A 20,625-nucleotide genomic window follows, 5' to 3' on the forward strand; every position below is an offset into this window, starting at 1 on the left:
CTACTGAGCAAGTTACGTCACTTCTGAATGCAGGAGAAGGTGGACCAGGAGGATGGACACCAGGGAGCGCTACCAGAGAGGAAACTGTCCTATACATAAAATCCTAACAAGTATTTTTATTGCATCTCTATTGTAATGAGACTTCATTTCAATGTGTCCTATTCATTGAAACGAATACTGTTCATGGGATTAGAGTTGTTGAGATACCAAATTTTTGATTCGGTTTCGATACCATAAAAAAGTATTGCGATACTCGATACCACGCGAAAAAATAAACCAAAAAAAGCCACGTGCATTCCGCATTTGAAAAAATGGCGAATTGCACAGTTTTGATTTATTTTTTTCTGTTCCGGCGTTCACCGCATAATTTTTTTTTCTTTATATTTTAATAGTTTGGACTTTTCTGACGTGGCGATATGTAATATGTTTATTTATTGTTTATACATTTTATTTGGGAAAGGGGGTGATTCATACTTAATATTTTGGTGGGGTTTTTAAAATATATATTATTATTTTTTTACACTTTTTATTTAATAACTTTTAGGGGGAGAACCTGGGATCTTTCATCCCTTGTCCTATTCACCCTGATAGAGCTCTATCAGGGTGAATAGGACTTCACACTGTCCCTGCTGCCATGTACATAGTACACACAGCATCAGGGATGTTACCATGGCAGCCAGGGCTTCAGTAGCGCCCTGGCTGCCATGGTAACCGATCGGAGCCCCAGGATTACACTGCTGGGGCTCCGATCAGAAGCTGCCACTGCACCACCAATGAGGGGGAGGGGAGAGGACCCTGTGGCCACTACCAACAATGATTTTAATACTGGGGGGATGAGAGGGGCGGGCGCACTGTGCCACCAATGATAATTATCCCTTAATACAGGAGGCGGGTACTGGCAGCAGATCAGCAGCTCCCTGTCGGTGGCAGGGTGTCGGCAATGCGATTCTGCTGCCGGCACCTTCCTCCTGTATTATTATGTGTTAAAGACGTGGGTCCAGACTTTAAGTATTAGGCTACACAGATCGGTGCCCAGCGATGTCCCAGCACTTACTATTATTCCTCCGTTCGCCCGCAGTGCCCCATTACCGTCTCCTCTCCTTCTCCATATGCTAACTGCTATCGAAGCGATGGGATGGAGACATAAGCTTCTCTAGTGGGCGTTCCTTCTCCCTGGCTGTAGCGCTGTCCAATCGCAGCGCAGGGAGAAGGAACGCCCTCTAGAGAAGCTGATGTCTCCTCCCCATTGCTCCGATAGCAGTTAGCATATGGAGCAGGAGAGGGGACGGTAATGGGGCACTGCGGGCGAAAGTAGCGGCACCCAGGAATAATAGTAAGTGCTGGGACATCGCTGGGCGCCGCTCTGTGTAGGAAAAGTCCTATCATTGGTGGCGCAGTGCGTCAGCCCCTCTCTCCGTTCATTGGCGGCAGCATATGGGGCGGGAGAGACTGCTTCCTTCTCCCCTGTGCTGCTGAATAACCATGAGCGCGCTGACAGCAGCGCGCTCATGTTCAGAGATGCTAGACTGCGCAGCAGCGCAGCCCAGTATCGAAAAAATGGAAATCCCGGTATCTTATCGATACCAAGACAAAAGTATCGATTGGGTATCGAAATTTCGATACCCGCAACAACCCTACATGGGTTAACCCAGGTGGACTAAGTCTTCTTTCTTGCTTTTCCAGGTCAGATGGATACATTTATGAGAAGGAAGCCATTTTGGAGTATATCTTACACCATAAAAGGGAGATTGCTCGTCAGATGAAGGTAAAACATTATTGATGATTATTTATTCTTAGAATGAAGATTGTTCGGCGAGTCCAGGCAGAGATGTTTTATATCTGCTGTGAATCTATATATAATATGAATTTCAGTGTGTGAAAGTCAGCAAGAAGCCCTTAAAGGTGCAGAGGAAAAAGTCTGATACGTTGGCGGGTTTATAGTACTCTATTTGCTAGCTTTTTCTTGTAAATTTGCTGCTGGTTGTGCAGAATCCAGCACTGAATGTGGCCTTTGGTTGTTTTCACATTGTGGAGAAATCTGCCGTGTATTCGTTCCGTTAGGATTTGGTTGTATGAAATCAAAACGGGAAAAAAACTGATCTGTCACAATTGACTTACATTGTTTTCAGTACCAGATCGTGTTTTTTTTTTTTTTCTTCTTTTAGTTTTTGTGACTGGATACAAAACGGAATGTTGCTGGAATGGAAGACCTCGTGAACGGATCTCTGCCATTCAGAATGCATAAGCACTAAGGCTACTTTCACACTTGCGGCAGAGTATTCCGGCAGGCAGTTCCGTCACCGGAACTGCCTGCCGGATCCGTAAAAACGTATGCAAACTGATGGCATCTGACAAATGCATTGAAATGCCGTATCTGTCTCTCCGGTGTCATCTGGAAAAAACGGATCCAGCATTTATTTATTTTTTCCAATTTTTTTTGCGGTCTGAGCATGCGCAGACCGCAATGCCGTATCCGTTTTACCGGAACACTCCGGTCCAGATCCGGCATTAATGCATTTCAATGTGAAAAAGTGTTCCGGAATTTTGGACGGAGATAAAACCGCAGCATGCTGCGGTATTATCTCCGTCCTGAAAAGGCAAAAAGACTGAACTGAAGACATCCTGATGCATCCTGAACGGATTGCTCTCCATTCAGAATGCATTAGGATAAAACTGATCAGTTCTTTTCCGGTATTGAGCCCCTAGGACGGAACTCAATGCCTGAAAAGAATAACGCTAGTGTGAAAGTACCCTAAACGGAGACATTTTTTTCCAGTATCCTCTGACGGATCTCAATGCCGGAAAACAACAATGCAAGTGTGAAAGTAGCCTAACCCACAAATACAGTAGTTTTCAGCATTGGATAATACAGTGTATTGTTCTGTATCACACAGGCCTATGAGAAACAGAAGAACGAGAAAAAAACAGAAATGGAGGAATTAAACAAAGCTGCCAAAGAATCTAAAATGAAAGGATTCCTTGAAAAAGAAATGTCAATCATCAGTAAACCACTTAATCCTTTTACAAGCAAGGCAGGTAATGTCCTCACCTCATGTCTGTCATACGACGTGCTCTGCACTGTCACCTTTATTGAACTGCATATAAGAAGAGCAGAAAAATACCAGTGTCTGATTTTACTTTACATTTGTGATATGAAGTTTTTGTTTTGATACCTTTTTCATCAGCAGAGAGCAGCCGGACAGCAGCAGAGGCGGGCAGCAGCAGTGAGGATAAGTCTAAGCAACTTCCTAGCTTTTGGATCCCGTCACTGACACCAGAAGCAAAAACTACACTTGTGAAGAAGCCGGTGAGTCTCACTCTCCATGATCAGATCCCCAAGTGGTAGAACAGTTATCTCTGATCCTGGACATTGGGCATTAAATACGGTTGAGAATGGCATTTATCACATAGACAAGTTAACACATGGCACTTACTAATGTATTGTGATTTTCCATATTGCTTCCTTTGCTGGCTGGATTCATTTCCCCATCACATTATGCACTGCTGGTTTCCATGGTTACGGCCACCCTGCAATCCAGCAGCGGTGGACATGCTTGCACACTACAGGAAAAGTCACCGCTCTGTGCGCGCTCCCACAGTCCCGACCCCCAGAGAGGCCAGCACCTTTTCCCATAGTGTGCAAGCATGACCCCCAAATCTGGATGGCTTAGCCTACAAATAATCCTTCAGTATTCTAGTCCTGGAAAGCACCTTTAACTCTACCAGTCTCCTGCACTAAGTTTGTGTCCCATTTCTGTGAAGGTTTCTGGCAAGGGTTCTTACCACAGATACTAGGGAGTCAGATCAGGGGTTGTGGGGAACTATAAGGTGCATTTGACATCACAAGTTCTTATCAGACTGCTGCAGTGAAGCCACTCAAAGTAGTATTTGTAAATGTACCCATCTCAGTAGAAGCAACTGTATATACAGCAGCACACTGCTCCATGCGCAAAGACGCATGCAAACGCTGGAAAAGTGGGTAAATCTGAATTGCATTATTGCTATGTTTACTATATGAAAATTAGGAGCTCTTTGCACAGATTTTTGATAAAAATTGTGTCAGGCCCATCTACCAGCGACAAGATGGCTTCCACAGTTGGGGCCTACACTTACAGACTTGCCTCTCCTGGGCTTTCTGACCTACAAAACTCCGGAAAATGTAGAATCCAGCTATATTTCACTCTAATTAGAAGCCCCGGGGGCCCTTCTCAGTAGAGTCTGCGAGTGAGGATCCCCACCGATCTGTACAATGAAAAGGCCATTGTGCCACTTTGTCTTTTCGCTCACAAATCTTTGATCCACGCTTTATTGACCACACTGCTAATGGATAGGTCATCAGTATCTGATCAGTGGGAGTCCAACACCTGGGACCCCTGCCAATCAGCTGCTTGAGAAAGCACCTGTGCGCCGCGGCCTTCTGCGTGCTCACCAAGCACAGCGCCATACATTGTATAGCGGTTGTGCTTGGTATTGCCAATAAGATCTCAGGATGTACATTGCCTTTGTCGCTTTGTACCCATGTACATAAATTGTTATACATTGTATGTTTGCCCATAAAGGGAAAATCCAGTCAAATCAATCTGATTTTGACTGGATTAAGATGTTCGCAGAGGTGATGTACAGTACTGTGTAATAGTTTTAGGAGGGTGTGGAAAACATGCTGCAAAGTAAGAATGCTTGAAAACAATTGAAGTGTTAATAGTTTATTTTCATCAATTAACAGAATGCAAAGTGAATTAATAAAAGATAGATACATCTAAATTAAATCAGTACTTGGTGTGACCACCCTTTGCCTTCAAAACAGCATCAGTTCTTTGAGGTACACTTGCACACAGTTTTTAAAGGAGCTCAGCAGGGAGGTTGTTCCAGACATCTTGGAGAACTGACAACAGATCTTCTGTGGATATAGATATGCCCAAAAGTCTCTTCATGTAATCCCAGACAAACTCGATAATGTTGAGATTAGGACTCTGTGGGGGCCATATCATCACTTCCAGCCCTTGTTCTTTATGCTGAAGATAGTTTACATTGGTTTTCCAGGATTTTAAAATTGATGATCTATCTTCCAGACCCTGCTGTGCAGCTGGTCGAAGAGAAGGCCGCGCTTCGTTCATTGTTTACCTGCTAGCCGTCAACATCGCAGCGGTGAGCGGGTGTAATTACAAGATGTCTCATTCACTTCCACGGGACGCTCCTTCCTATTCAAGTGTATACTACATAGTCGTCCCATAGAAGTAATTACACCTGCTCACCGCTGCGATGTCAATGGTGAGCAGGTAAACAATAAGGCCTCATGCACACAAATGTATTTTCTTTCAGTGTCCATTCCGTTTTTTTGCGGACAGTATACGGAACCATCATTTCAATGGGTCCGCAAAAAAACGGAAGTTACTCCGTGTGCATTCCGTTTCCGTATGTCCGTATTTCCGTTTTGCAAAAAAATATAACATCTATTATTGTCCGCATCATGGACAAAGATAGTACTGTTTTATTAGGGGCCAGCTGTTCTGTTCCGCAAAACACGGATTGCACACGGACGTCATCTGTATTTTTTGTACCTTGGAAGGGCTCTGAACAGGAGCAACAGCAAGCCAGCGTCAGGGTAGAACCCCCGGCTGAGGAGAGATAGAGAGTCAGTGAACACTCAACTCGCTGGAACGTACTCCCCATCATATGCGCAATGGCGTATTGATGAGAACAATATCATGACCGACTGGAAACGAGGGGGCCCATGGAGATGGGTGGTGTCTAGGACACAAGTGTTGCAGGCAATCCCTCTGGGAGGACAGAGGATGTCACAACCATGCTCTAGACAAGCACCGAACGATAAGAAGGATACAATGTGGCAACAGCTACCGTATCTACTGGCGGCACCCATACGCCACTAGATGCAGAGCACCGGCACCCGTGATATCGACTGTTGCCATGCCCCAGTGTGAAAAAAGCTAAGGCATCTAGAGCCGTGGCCTAGGTGAACTGCAGCAACCCAAGATGCTTAGGTATTCCCCTGTAGCGGATAACTTGTGAAAGTGGGAATGCAACAGGAAACACCGTGATGGAGAAGGCTAATGCATACGGCAGGTACAGAACCCAGTGGAGATGCAATGCCTCCACCTACCAAAGGGGGAATGCATATGTCCAGCACTGAAAACCAGTGTAACTGTACTTGGTCCACCTACACAAGGGACAATTATATAAGGCAAGGACTGTATCCTGTAGTAGTGTAATTACTCATTCTATGGAAGCAGTAATTCATACAACAAGTACTGCTAGCGGAAGTGGCAATGCATACAGCAGGAACTGAATGCAATGGTAGAGAGATACGCCATCTATGGAAGGGAGTAATGCATATGGCGAATCCAGTACACCGTGAGGGTGCAATTACTCCACCTAAGGAAGGGGTAATGCCTACGGTAAACACTGTAACCGGTGATAATGCCATAAGCCACCTATGGAAGAGGCTAATGCATATGGTACGTACTGTACCCAGTGGGAATTCCGTCCCCTATGGAAGGGGGAACGCCTATGGGTGACACTGAAAACAGCGCTCTAGCAGATAGTTCACCTATGGAAGGATGCAGTAGTGGAGCAATACTCCGCCTGAGGAAGGGGGGTAATGCAGACGACAAGAACTGCTGGCTACCATGGACGCCATCATGGAAAATTGCAACGGATTCGAGTCAGAGCCTGAACCCCTGATTCCCCCCCCTTCCCCCTCAGACCGAACCTCTCCAGGGATGGGAGGGTGCGTCTGAGCGAGACCCTAGGAAGGAAAGGTGGGGGTGCGTAGTGACCGAGGTGAAATATGTTCTGCTCTGGCCCGCTTGCGCGCAGTTCTAGCTCTATGAAACTTGCCCGTGGCAGTTGCAGGCTACGCCGGTGGGGATATATCAACCAAACTACCCAGAGGGTGGAGCGGGAACTAGAGGTCCAGCCACCGGATTGCGTAGACGGAGCTGTATCAACCAAACGACCCCGGAGGGTGAATTGGGAACTTCCAGAGGTTCTGCACTGGATCGCGCAGGTGGAGAATTGTCAACCAAACAGCCCCGGAGGACGGATTGGGAACTAGGGTCCTTGTGAAGTGCACTAGAGAACTATCAACCACACAACCCAGAGGGAGGATTGGAATACTTCAGCTGTTCTCCCTGAATTTGCGCAGGTGGAGGATAATCAACCAACGATCCTGGAGGCGGATTGGGAACTATGATAGGTCCTCCCTAGTCCGGTGTAGGACACGGGCCCAGCCTGGTACCACACAGACAGGGTGTTCCTGCGGTCATGAGGGCTGAGGAGGGGAGCCCGTATAACGCACATTTTTTATTGAAAAATGGGCAGAGACAGGAAGGGGTTAACTGCTTCAACTAAGGCACATTGCACTGGAGATAGAACCCCCAGAATGTCTGTTGCTGACCTAGAGAGGTGGCTGGCCAGAAAGGGTTAAGCTGCCTTTTAGAGGACCGGGGGCGGGGCCCAGCGGCTTCTGGGGGGAGTGAGTGAGGCGGGAAAAATTTGTGCCGGATTGCACCCCCACCCCCATACCTGTGGATATACAGTCTTGTGAAAAAATTAGGACACCCTTTGAAAGCATGTGGTTTTTTGTAACATTTTTAATAAATGGTTATTTCATCTCCGTTTCAACAATACAGAGAGATTAAAGTAATCCGACTAAACAAAGAAAACTGAAGAAAAGTCTTTTCAAGATCTTCTGTAAATGTCATTCTACAAAAATGCCTATTCTAACTGAGGAAAAAGATAGGACACCCTTGCCCCTAATAGCGAGTGTTACCTCCTTTGGCTGAAATAACTGCAGTGAGACGGTTCTTGTAGCCATCTACCAGTCTTCGACATCGGTCTGAGGAAATTTTACCCCACTCCTCAATGCAGAACTTTTTCAGCTGTGAGATGTTTGAGGGGTTTCTTGCACGTACAGCCCTTTTCAAGTCACCCCACAGCATCTCAATGGGATTCAAATCTGGACTTTGACTTGGCCATTCCAGGACTCTCCATTTCTTCTTTTTCAGCCAATCTTTGGTTGATTTACTAGTATGTTTTGGGTCATTGTCATGTTGCATGGTCCAGTTCCGCTTCAGCTTTAATTTTCTAACTGATGGTCTCACATGTTCTTCAAGCACCTTCTGATACACAGTAGAATTCATCGTGGATTCTATGATGGTGAGCTGACCAGGTCCTGCTGCAGCAAAGCAGCCCCAAACCATGACACTTCCACCTCCATGCTTCACAGTTGGTATGAGGTTCTTTTCTTGGAATGCTGTGTTTGGTTTACGCCAAACATGTCCTCTGCTGTTGTGTCCAAATAATTCAATTTTGGACTCATCTGTCCAAAGAACATTATTCCAGAAGTCCTGGTCTTTGTCAACTTTATCGCTGGCAAATGTCAGTCTGGCCTCGATGTTTCTCTTGGAAAGCAAAGGTTTCCTCCTTGCACACCTCCCATGCAAGTTAAACTTGTACAGTCTCTTTCTGATTGTAGAGGCATGTACTTCTACATCAACAGTAGCCAGAGCCTGCTGTAGTTCTCGAGATGACACTTTAGGGTTTTTGGATACCTCTTTTAGCATCTTGCGGTCTGCTCTTGGGGTGAACTTGCTGGGGCGACCAGTCCTGGGCATGTTGGCAGTTGTTTTGAAAGCCCTCCACTTGTAGACTATCTTCCGGACAGTGGAATGGCTGATTTCAAAATCTTTTGAGATCTTTTAAAATCCCTTCCCAGACTCATAGGCTGCTACAATCTTTTTTCTGAAGTCCTCTGACAGCTCTTTTGCTCTCACCATGGTGCTCACTCTCACTTCAACAGTCAGGAGCACACCAAACTAAATGTCTGAGGTTTAAATAGGGCAAGCCTCATTCAACATGCAGAGTAACGATCTACTAATTATGTGCACCTGGTGTGATATACCTGTGTGAGATCTGAGCCAATTTAAGAGGGAATACATGTGAGGGTGTCCTATCTTTTTCCTCAGTTAGAATAGGCATTTTTGTAGAATGACATTTACAGAAGATCTTGAAAAGACTTTTCTTCAGTTTTTTCTTTGTTTAGTTGGATTACTTTAATCTCTCTGTATTGTTGAAACGGAGATGAAATAACCATTTATTAAAAATGTTACAAAAAACCACATGCTTTCAAAGGGTGTCCTAATTTTTTCACATGACTGTAGCTGCGGCCTAGTAAGCAGTGAAGCCTGGCCTAAGTTTATGCGCACGGACTGTCGGTCGGCCGGGGCCCAGAGGGACCCGAATAGTCAGACGGAAGCACCTGCTTGTACTCACCGGCCGGGGGTGTTCACCCCGCAAGCTGGGAAGAGCGGGAGCCAGATCTCTTGCAGTGCCCGGCCAATCGTCCGGGCGTTAACCCATCCGGAGCAGCGGAGGTAGCTGCGGGACTGGCTGGGGACACAACGGTGCTCGAGAGGGCAGCGCACTCCCTCACCTGCGCATTACATATAGTGGAGCTTCCTCCGCTCCTTCCCTGCCTGTCCGACCGGTGCATGGTCCCGGTCCGCAGCGGCGCGTCCGGCCTCCCGCTCTGTCTGGTTATTAACCCCCTAACTGCCCGTAGCTGACAGCAACTCCGCTGTAGAGGGGGAGTAAGAGTGGGTCTTGGGCTACAATAAATAAATAAAGCCCTACAATTGTCTCCTGGGACTTGAACTATATTCAAAGCGCATTACCCTGTTAACCCTAGAAAAACTTCTAGCCACCCTTAGGGGACCAGAACCGCCGATCTTCTGATCGCATGTTCCACAGACGAATACCGAATTAGGCTTATCCACATGACTGAGTGGAGCTTCCTCTTTTAACACCAAGAGGGAGGGAGGGGGGAGGAGAGGGTTAACATACTCACCTAGTCCCGTGTACTCGCCTCATCTTCCTCCTCTCCTCTTCTCTTCACCCTCCCTAAGTGGGCCTATAAGGTCACCTTCTCCAGCAGGGTCACCTCCTCAGCAGCTGGCACCGGAGTGGCAGGAGTCTGGTATGGCGGGAGGGTCTTCTCTTTGGCAGACCTAGGTGACCCTTTGGCTGGTGGGAGCAGGGGAGCGAGGCTGCCCTGGTCCACCTTGTCTTGTGGGGGGAGGAGGCAGCGAGGCGACCACTGTCTCCCAACTAAAAGAAGAGAAAAATAAATAAACTAAAATAAAAAATCTTCAGGACTTGCCTCCTATTGACACTAGAAAAAACTGAAGCTCTCTCTCCAGGCTGGAGGAGGTATAGCTGCCAGGGGAGGAGCTAACAGCTTTTACTAGTGTCAACGCCTCCTAGAGGACATAGCTATACCACGGTTCCTGTGTCCCCCAATGAATATGAGCGAGAAAATAGCCTAACGCATCTATTTCTGAAAGCGTTCTTACTTTGCAGAATTTTTTCCACACCTGCCTAAAACTTAGTTTTACTTAGTACTGCCTATGAAAACACAACGTTGTAAGCAAAGCATCATGGATTTGAATGACGGTTCATTTAGAAGGGGGTCATCTATAAAGGGTTTGAGGCACTGGGGTACTCTTTAGAAATTGGCAATGATCTCATCTGAGACATAGAAGAAAATATGTCAGAAGATTACAGCTATCGGGTGGTCATTTTTGGCGGAGTTCACCTTTTAACTTTTATTATCCGTGATTAGATTTATTTACTTCTGTTCAGCTCAGGTGCCATCTGCGTCACTGTGAGAAAAAAGAAAGGCGGCAGCCAGTTATCAAGGACCAGTTAAAGCTGTTTCTGCTGTTTCATATAGGACAAGACTGTGTACTGCCCCATGAGCGGGAAGCCCCTGAAGATGAAAGACTTGGTCTCTGTGAAGTTTACTCCAGTAGATGACAAGGTGGATCGCGTTGGTCTCATAAATCGGCAAGACAGATACGTGTGTGCCGTCACTCGAGATATGCTGGGCAACTCCGTACCTTGCGCAGTTCTGCGGCCCTCGTAAGTTGTTAGAGCAGCTTGTATTACTGTGATCTCTTAAAGGGGTTGTGATGTGATTATTAAGTGATGGCCTATCTTAAGGGTAGGTGGCCGGACACACGGCGGGAATAATACCTACCTGATCCCCCACCGCTGGATTCCAGCTCCATTGCTTCACCTCAGGCGATTGGGTCTCCCCGTGTCAACTTTCAATTTGGTTTGGGTCACGTGGCCAGTGACTGGCCGCACCAGTGATGTGTCACCCATGTGTTATGTCACTGGACCACTGGGCATGGATCAGGTAAGTATGATTCCTACCGTGGGTCAGGCCACACTGTCTGCAGAAAAGGTTCCCAGGGGTTAACAACCATTTTAATAAAAGATGGACAACCCCCTTTAGTTGATCAGTGTCATAAGTTTTATATGTAATTAGTCCAACTAACCAATATCAAACCCATAAAAATAAGTACCACTATATCATGAGGAGTGTGATACTGATGCCGTGTGCTGACCCCATTCTCATTCACATATAGCATGTGGATATACAGTGAGGAACAGAAGTACTTGAACACCCTGCGACTTAGCAAGTTGTCCAACTTAGAAATCATGGGGGGGGGGGGGGTCTGAAATTCACATTGTAGGTGCATTCCCACTCTGAGAGACCATTTATTTTCTTTTTTTTAAATCACATTGTATGATTTTTAAAGAATTTATTTGTCTTGCACTGCTGAACAGAAGTATTTGAACACCTGACAAAATCAGTGTTAACATTTGGTACAGAAGCCTTTGTTTGCAGTTACAGAGGTCAAACGTTTCCTGTAGTTCTTGACCAGGTTTGCAGACACTGCAACAGGGATTTTGGCCCACTCCTCCACACAGATCTCCTCTAGATCTGTCAGGTTTCGGGGCTGTTGCTGAGCAACACAGAGTTTCAGCTCCCTCCAAAGATGTTCTATTGGATTTAGGTCTGGAGACTGGCTAGGCCACTCCAGAACCCTGATCTGCTTCTTACAGAGCCACTCCTTGGTTATCCTGGCTGTGCACCTACAATGTGAATTTCAGACCCCTCCATGATTTCTAAGTGGGAGAACTCGCTAAATCACAGGGTGTTCAAATACTTCTGGTCCTCACTGTAGGTCCTCATCTCTAATGACCATTTTCATTTTATCTATTTTTAGTGATGCCACTCTGACTAAGGGTCCATTCACACGTCCGCAATTTCGTTCCGCATTTTGCGGAACGGAATTGCGGACCCATTCATTTCTATGGGGCAGCACGATGTGCTGGCCAGATCCGGAATTGCGGATCCGCACTTCCGGGTCCGCAATTCCGATCCCGGAAAATATAGAACATGTCCTATTCTTGTCCGCAATTGCGGACAAGATTAGGCATTTTCTATTAAGTGCCGGCGATGTGTGGCCCACAAAATGCGATGTGGATCCGCAAAACACACACGGACGTGTGAATGTACCCTAAGCATGAGCTTGTTGCATGTGCTGTTTTCTTCCTTGCTGATTTAGATTTCGGTCTCCATTAGTGATGCGGACATCCTTTCTAGTCTGCAGTCTAGACATCCAGTTTTTTTCCCCCTGTATTCCAGAACATGTGTGATTCAGTCTTTTTTGTAGGCTTCAGCTTTGTAGATCTATGCTGACACCTGGTGGTTGAAAGTGGTATTGACTCATGATATGGTGGCTATGGCTGTATGTGCACTGAGCAGCTTCAATAGTAACACAACTTACTGATTGGTTTCGCTTGTTGCCTCTTGACAGGTACCATTACCAGTCAGTGTGCCCATGCTGACCCCTATCCACTGACCAAAGTACTGGTCCATGGAATTATGGAAAGAGCAAAAAGGTGGCCGGTCTGATAAATCACTTCCTTTTTTTTTTTTTTAACATCATGTTAATGGCCAGGTGCATGTGTGTCGCTAAGACTATAAAGCGGTGGCTGCAGGATGCCCTATAGGAAGAAGGCAACATTCTGCTGGGAAACCTAGGGTGCTGGCACTCATTTGGATGTTAGTTTGACATGTACTACATAGAAACATATAATGTGTCGGCAGATAAGAACCATTTGGCCCATCTAGTCTGCCCAATATACTGAATACTATGGATAGCCCCCGGCCCTATCTTATATGAAGGATGGCCTTATGCCTATCCCATGCATGCTTAAACCCCTTCACTGTATTTGCAGCTACCACTTCTGCAGGAAGGCTATTCCATGCATCCACTACTCTCTCAGTAAAGTAATACTTCCTTATATTACTTTTAAACCTTTGCCCCTCTATTTAAAACTGTGTCCTCTTGTGGTAGTTTTTCTTCTTTTAAATATGCTCTCCTCCTTTACCGAGTTGATTCCCTTTATGTATTTAAAAGTTTCTATCATATCCCCTCTGTCTCTTCTTTCTTCCAAGCTATACATGTTAAGGTCCTTTAATCTTTCCTAGTAAGTTTTATCCTGCAATCCATATACTAGTTTAGTAGCTCTTCTCTGAACTCTCTCTAGAGTATCTATATCCTTCTGGAGATATGGCCTCCAGTACTGCGCACAATACTCCAAGTGAGGTCTCACCAGTGTTCTGTACAGCGGCATAAGCACTTCACTCTTTCTACTGCTTATACCTCTCCCTATACATCCAAGCATTCTGCTGGCATTTCGGCCTGCCCTATTACATTGTCTTCCTACCTTTTAAGTCTTCTGAAATAATTACTCCTAAATCCCTTTCCTCAGATACTGAGGTCAGGACTGTGTCAAATATTCTATATTCTGCCCTTGGGTTTTTATGCCCCAGGTGCATTATCTTGCACTTATCCACATTAAATTTCAGTTGCCAGAGTTCTGACCATTCTTCTAGTTTTCCTAAATCCTTTTCCATTTGGCGTTTCCCTCTAGGAACATCAACCCTGTTACATATCTTTGTGTCATCAGCAAAAAGACAAACCTTACCATCGAGGCCTTTTGCAATATCACTTATGAAGATATTAAACAAAATTGGTCCCAGTACAGATCCCTGTGGAACCCCACTGGTAACATGACCTTGTTTTGAATGTTCTCCATTGACTACAACCCTCTGTTGTCTGTCACTCAGCCACTGCCTAATCCACTCAACAATATGGGAGTCCATGCTCAATGACTGCAGTTTATTGATAAGTCTTCTATGTGGGACAGTGTCAAAAGCCTTACTAAAATCTAGATATGCGATGTCTACTGCACCTCCACCCTCTATTATTTTAGTCACCCAGTCAAAAAAATCTATAAGATTTGTTTGACATGATCTCCCTGAAGTAAACCCATGTTGTTTTTCATCTTGCAATCCATGGGATTTTAGATGTTCCACAATCCTATCCTTTAATAGGGTTTCCATTAATTTGCCTATTATTGATGTTTATGTACTACCTACATAAACATTTGTTGCAGACTGAGTGCACCCTTTCAAGGCAGTGGTTTTCCATAATGGTAGTGCCTTCTTTTAGCATGATAATGCCCATGACACACTTTAACGACATGGTTTGAGGACAAAGACAAGGTGTTGAGTTGGCCTCCAAATTCCCAAGATCTCAATCTGATCAAGCATCTCTGGGATGTGCTGCAAAAACAGGTGTAGTCTAGGCAGGATGCCTGCAATCCATAATGTACAGGATTAGCTGCTAATGTCTTTGGGCCAGATACCACAGTCAATGCCTCGACGGGTGAGAGCATGAGGGGGGATTTAGACAATATTAATAGGATTTAAGGCATTTTCTGAGATTTGAAAAAAAAAAAAAAAATTGACACAGAGCAGGGACCTAACAATATAAAATTTAAAAAAAATCAGTACTCTGCCTTAAATGTCCACCGCTCCAGTCCCCACTGATTTTGCAGCGATGACTTTAGGCTCATTGTTCCCGTGATCACTGCCTGTAACGACAGACCTCAGTGGTCACGCGCCATTCATGCACACGTGAGCGCTGAGTCCAATGGTTGGCTTGCACAAGTCACATGAAATATGAAGGGCCTGTGATCACTCGAGGACCAGTGGGGGAAGTGTTTTTTTTTTTTTTTTTGACCAGCCAAAGTAGTGCAAGCACCCACATTTTTCCTGCAGACCAGAAGTCGCAATACACATAGAGAATTCATTGGATCCATGTGTCCATGGTGAACACTGACCGCACATGGACGTGAATGGCTGATGTGTGAATAAGCTCTTACCTGTTGCAGTAGTCTTCTGAATCATGCTATCTACGTCATCCAGTAATACTTTGTGCACGGCATGGTTAGATGTCTTGTGACATAAGGCTAGAGAGCCCTGGAAGAAAATATTCACTGGAACTGGTAAGCCTCATTAGTTTTGACCTGAATATTTCTTTTATAGATTGTACAGGACATGCCGGACGTTCAGATATCGGTGACCAATGTCATGTAATTTTCCTGAATAATGTCATATTTTATGTTCTGCTATTTAGAGGAGCAGTGGTCACCCTGGAATGTGTTGAAAAACTCATCAAAAAAGACATGACTGATCCAATCAGTGGGGATAAGCTGATGGAGAAGGACATCATCGTGGTGCAGAGGGTATGTAGAGTTTCTATGCCCAGATTTTGTATTACAGGCAGCAAAATTGAAACGCACAATTATGTTGGCTCTGCTTCCTGATTTGGTATTGACAGGATTGTATGTATTAGGCCTCATGCACACGACCATTGTTTTGGTCCGCATCAGAGCTGCAGTTTTTGCGGCTTGGATGCGGACCCATTCACTTCAATGGGGTCGCAAAAGATGCGGACAGCACTCCGTGTTGCTGTCCGCATCCGTTCCGTGGTCCGCAAAAAAAAAATATAACCTGTCCTATACTTGTCCGTTTTGCGGACAAGAATAGGCAGTTATATCAATAGCTGTCCATGCCGTTCCGTAAATGGCGGAAAGCACACGGACGCCATCCGTGTTTTGCGGATCTGCAATTTATGGACCGCAAAACACACAACGGTCGTGTGCATGAGGCCTTAGGCTGTGTTCACAGCTATCTTTTGATGGGAAATTCTAACTAATTAAAGAGCAGGCTTACCATAATGTGATGGCTGTGGCTGATTTATGGATCATATTATTTCTATTACAGGGAGGGACAGGATTCTCTGGATCTGGAGTTCAACTGGAAGCTAAAGAAGCTCGGCCAGTGATGCAGGCGTGAAGCGTATACAGTGTCATCTGCTTGTCTGCAGTCAAGAATCCCTCTGTGTCCTCCCAGCTCATTTCTCCTCTTTCCAATTAAGACTTAGGCCTATTGCACACGACCGTATGGCTTTTTCAGTTTTTTGCGGAACGGAACAGCTGGCCCCTGATAGAACAGTACTATCCTTGTCCGTTTTGCGGACAATAATAGGACCTGTTCTATCTTTGAGCGGAAATATGGAAACGGAATGCATACGGAGTACATTCTGTTTTTCTTGTGGACCCATTGAAATTAATGGTTCCGTATACGGAACGCAAAAAATGGAATGTAAACAGAAAAAAAAACCGTTTGTGTGCATGAGGCCTTACAGATCTCTCATGTTCTGGATTATCAACTCAAGGACTGTTTGCAAGATTCCTTTAATTTGGGATCGGATCTATCAGATTTTCTAGACTGTCGGCATTCCAAAGGAGGAATTCTGATATTTTGGAAAAATAAGTCTCTCTTCTGCATTTGGCTACATGGTGGACTTCTGGTTTTTTAATTCTTTTAGTTGATGTCATTCTATTTTTGTGTGTATAATTTGTCATGTCTGTAGCCTCTCCTGTTCTAGAGGTGCGATGTGCAGACCAGACAAATTAACATTCCATTTGTTTAAAATTAAAATTTCACAGTTAAAGGGGAATTCCAGTTATAGAACATTATCCCCCGACCCCCACTGATCATGAAAAGGAGAGCCCGGCCCCCCTTCCCCTCAATTGGACGTAGCGACTGGTCAGAAAAGCACGCCGCTACTTCATTTATTTCTATGGGACCGCTGAAGATGACCGAATGCTGTACTCTGGCGCTCCCATAGAAATGAATGGAGTTGTGATGCGCTTTTCTGACCAGCTACTCTGTCCATTTCAGGGGGCTACACAGGGTGCTAACGCTGGGACCCCCACTGATCTGATGGTCATCCCTATATTGTGTATAGGGTATACATTTCTGTAACTGGAATATCCCTTTAAACTTTATCCACTTAGAACTGAATGACCCCATTAAACCCCTAACCGTTTTACTCAAGCACTGCTCAGGCTTTAAGAAAAGGACCCCACAGTTCAGCCTGAGCAGAGCTCGGCCAGCAGGGTAAGGGGGGCTGCTTTAAAGGGCATCTGTCAGCAGATTTGTTCCTATGAAACTGGCTGACCTGTTACATGGGCACTTGGCAGCTGAAGGCATCTGTGTCCACATTGCTGAGAAAAATAAAGTTTTAATATATGCAAATGAGCTTCTAGGTGACAGGTCAGCCAGTTTCATAGGTACAAATCTGCTGACCGATGCTCTTTAACCCCTTATATCTTGGGCTCTGTAGCAGCTAGAGATGGAGGCCTTTACAGAGAGATATAGCCTTTAGAAATCGAGTCGGAGTGATAGAGTAATAAGCTAAATTTAAAAAAGAAGAAAAAAGTTGACTGCTGAAACACAGGAAGGGGGAGAAATGTTACTGATGTATTTGCCATTAATTTGGGGACCGGACAGAAAAAATATAAATTAACCCTCCAGCAGTCATATTAAAATTGGAAAAACCCTCCCGATTTTTTTTATTTTTTTCATTTATTTTATTGTAGATTTTGAATTTGGCGCATAACTGAGATGACTGAAGTGCATTTTAACTCCTTAGTGACAACTAATTTTAGCCTTAAATGGGTTTTCCGGGAATAGTTTTTAGCAAGTGACCACAGCCGCCTTCACTAAACAGAAGATTCATATTTACCTGCTCCCTGCCACTCTAGTCCTCTTGTGCTGCTTCCACTGTGTTCCCGTTCTGCTCCTGGCAGAGTTGACGCGTGGTGCAGATGGGCATGGTCACATGCTCCGCTGCAGCCAATGATGACTGTGTTCAGCGGTGACATGCGGCTTGTGGCCACATCACTGCTGCAGTGGAACACGTGACCATGCAGCATCGGATGAAGCCATGAGGACTGCAACATGGGCACAGCAAAGGAACAGGTTAGTATTTAGAGAGGAAGGCTGCAGGCACTTGCTAATTGATTATTCCCGGAGAACTCCTTTTTTAAGGTTTAAAATTAGTTATGTCACAAAGGGGTTAAAATACACTTCAGTTGTCTAACTTCTGTGCCAAATTAAAAATTTACAATAAAATGACCTGGGAGGGTTCTTTCCAATTTTAATGTGACTGTTGGAGGGTTAACTTAAAGGGAACCTGTCACCTGGATTTTGGGTATAGAGCTGAGGACATGGGCTGCTAGATGGCCGCTAGCACATCCGCAATACCCAGTCCCCATAGCTCTGTGTGCTTTTATTGTGTAAAAAAACGATTTGATACATATGCAAATTAACCTGAGATGAGTCCTGTCCCTGACTCATCTCAGGTTAATTTGCATATGTATCAAATCGTTCTTTTTACACAATAAAAGCACACAGAGCTATGGGGACTGGGTATTGCGGATGTGCTAGCGGCCATCTAGCAGCCCATGTCCTCAGCTCTATACCCAAAATCCCGGTGACAGGTTCCCTTTAATATTTTCTCTGCCCCCCTCCCCCAATTTAATTGTAAATACATTAGTGTAGTGGATTTCCAGTTTAATATTGAATAAAGACACCACATCATTTTTGTAGTTCTGTCTCTTTATGTTGCACCCTTGGAGGAAATTCTTCTCATGTATACATGTAATGTGCCCACAGCTTACAGTAGCTGAATCTGCTCATGCACACAGCCGTGGTTTATGTACATTCTGTCAGCAAATTGGATCCGGACCCATTTATTTCCATGGGGCGGCAAAAGATGCAGACAGCACACAGTGTGCTGTCCGCATCCGTTTCGCGAACAAGGATAGGACATTTCTGCAGGAGTTAAAAAAATAAAATAAAAAAATGCATGCCCTTGGCCAGTATCTGTGTTTTATGGACCACAGAACATTCGGTCCTTGTGTATGAGCCATTAAAAAGTATTCTTTTGGAATAGGTTTGACTCGTATATGTTGGACAAACCTTTTTGTTTGCAATGTATGGGAAACCCAATGTGTTTAATTTCCCTGCAGCCTCCCCACAGGAGAAATGAAGCATTACACCATTCCCAGATAAAGCAATGGGTTATCGGTGTAAGGTTCCCTACACACACAGATTTGGTCTCGCATAGTTTTACCAGTAAAAGATAATGGAAGAATAAATCGCATGCATTTTATTTATTTATTTTGGCCACCTTTGTTTTTTGCACACTGTGGGGATTATTTACCAAGACCCCCTATCCCTAAATTTAGGCTCATGTGGTGTTTGTACACCATCCTCCCCATCTTCTGTAAAAAGGGAATGGTGTGGGTCAGTACATTCACTATCATTCCAGTTTACTGCCGTAAATAACGACTGAAATCTACATCTGCTAGGTCGACAGGCATCCTCAAACTGCGGCCCTCCAGCTGTTGTAAAACTACAATTCCCACAATGCCCGGCTGTAGGCTGATACCTGTAGGCTGTTCGGGTATGCTGGGAGTTGTAGTTTTGCAACAGCTGGAGGGCCACAGTTTGAGGATGGCTGTGCGAGGAGTTAGAGTAGATTTCAGTCTCTGTGCACAGACTGCCGGAGGATGCGCCTAGAAAAAAAAGACCTGCGCCTCATCATAAATTAAAGGGGTTATCTCATGGTTCATGTAAAAATAAAGCTTTATCTCCCAATCACTGATGTGTGAATGCAGAATTAGAGATGCTTTATATAGTTACTCTTTTTCTAGTCGGGGGGTGGGGGGAGAGAGAGAAAAAGGGGCATCCTCTAAACTGTTATTTAAAACGTCTACACAATCAAAATCCTGTCATTTTAATATTGCACCGGTTCCCTGCATGTAGTCATCAAAGGCTTTCATAATCCTCTTGTTCCATTCTGTTTCCCCCATTTTCTGAAATACTAGTATTTGTTGCCTGTAATCTGCAGCTTCAGTACAATAACAGTCTACACAGGTATTCTGTAAAAAATCCACACACTTTTATTTTATTTAAAGAATTAACTGTGGACAGTGGAAAAGGCAAACACATTGTTCAAATGGCTCAATAAAAATGTACAAAACCGAGCACTGGAAGATTCACATGTAAACGGATTGTAAGACTTGTGCAGGACAAGATTCTTGCGGGGGTCTGCGCCAGAGTATTGTCCTAGTCTATTCCAATACTGAGGCAGATACTGTTCTGTGGACATAAGGATCTACAGTCGTGATCTTGGACAATATTCTGGGGATCATGTAGAATATATATCTCACAGCAGAAGAGCGACGGACTTCAGAATAGAGAGTCAGAATACAGCACTGGAATGGTAGAAATTGTAAATGGGCAGATCTGATTGGTGGCCACGCAGCGGTTTACTGCTTTGCCGGGTAGAGTCAGTCGACAGACTGTGGCAAAGTTCCATTCTAATTTAGTTTTTGGGGCAGAAGAAAACAAAAATAACCAAATATATAAACAATGGGTCTCATTTATCAAATCTGTCTAAAAGGTACAATGACTGCTGGAGGCTGAAAAAGATAGGGCCGACGTTAGGAAATCATCATCTGAAATCCAGGTGTTTACTG

The 20,625-nt window shown here is 44.8% G+C and overlaps 1 protein-coding gene across 5 annotated transcripts in view; it reads left to right on the forward strand.

The window, feature by feature from the left end:
• Nucleotides 1-16,260, forward strand: part of LOC121002552 (nitric oxide synthase interacting protein) — a 34,670-nt gene extending 18,410 nt beyond the window's left edge. For 4 of the 5 annotated variants that reach the window (XM_040433996.1, XM_040434009.1, XM_040434004.1 and 1 more), the window contains exons 4-9: nucleotides 1,684-1,765; nucleotides 2,895-3,036; nucleotides 3,186-3,307; nucleotides 10,751-10,938; nucleotides 15,363-15,471; nucleotides 16,013-16,260. In XM_040433996.1, the coding sequence (XP_040289930.1) occupies nucleotides 1,684-1,765; nucleotides 2,895-3,036; nucleotides 3,186-3,307; nucleotides 10,751-10,938; nucleotides 15,363-15,471; nucleotides 16,013-16,084 (715 nt within the window). In that variant the 3' untranslated portion in view covers nucleotides 16,085-16,260. The remainder of the gene's footprint in view (nucleotides 1-1,683; nucleotides 1,766-2,894; nucleotides 3,037-3,185; nucleotides 3,308-10,750; nucleotides 10,939-15,362; nucleotides 15,472-16,012) is intronic. The other variant, XM_040434021.1, reaches the window with a different exon arrangement.
• The last annotated feature ends 4,365 nt before the right edge of the window (nucleotides 16,261-20,625 follow it).

The sequence above is a fragment of the Bufo bufo genome, chromosome 1 (genome assembly GCF_905171765.1).
Source record: "Bufo bufo chromosome 1, aBufBuf1.1, whole genome shotgun sequence".
NCBI classification, from domain to species: Eukaryota; Metazoa; Chordata; class Amphibia; order Anura; family Bufonidae; genus Bufo; species Bufo bufo.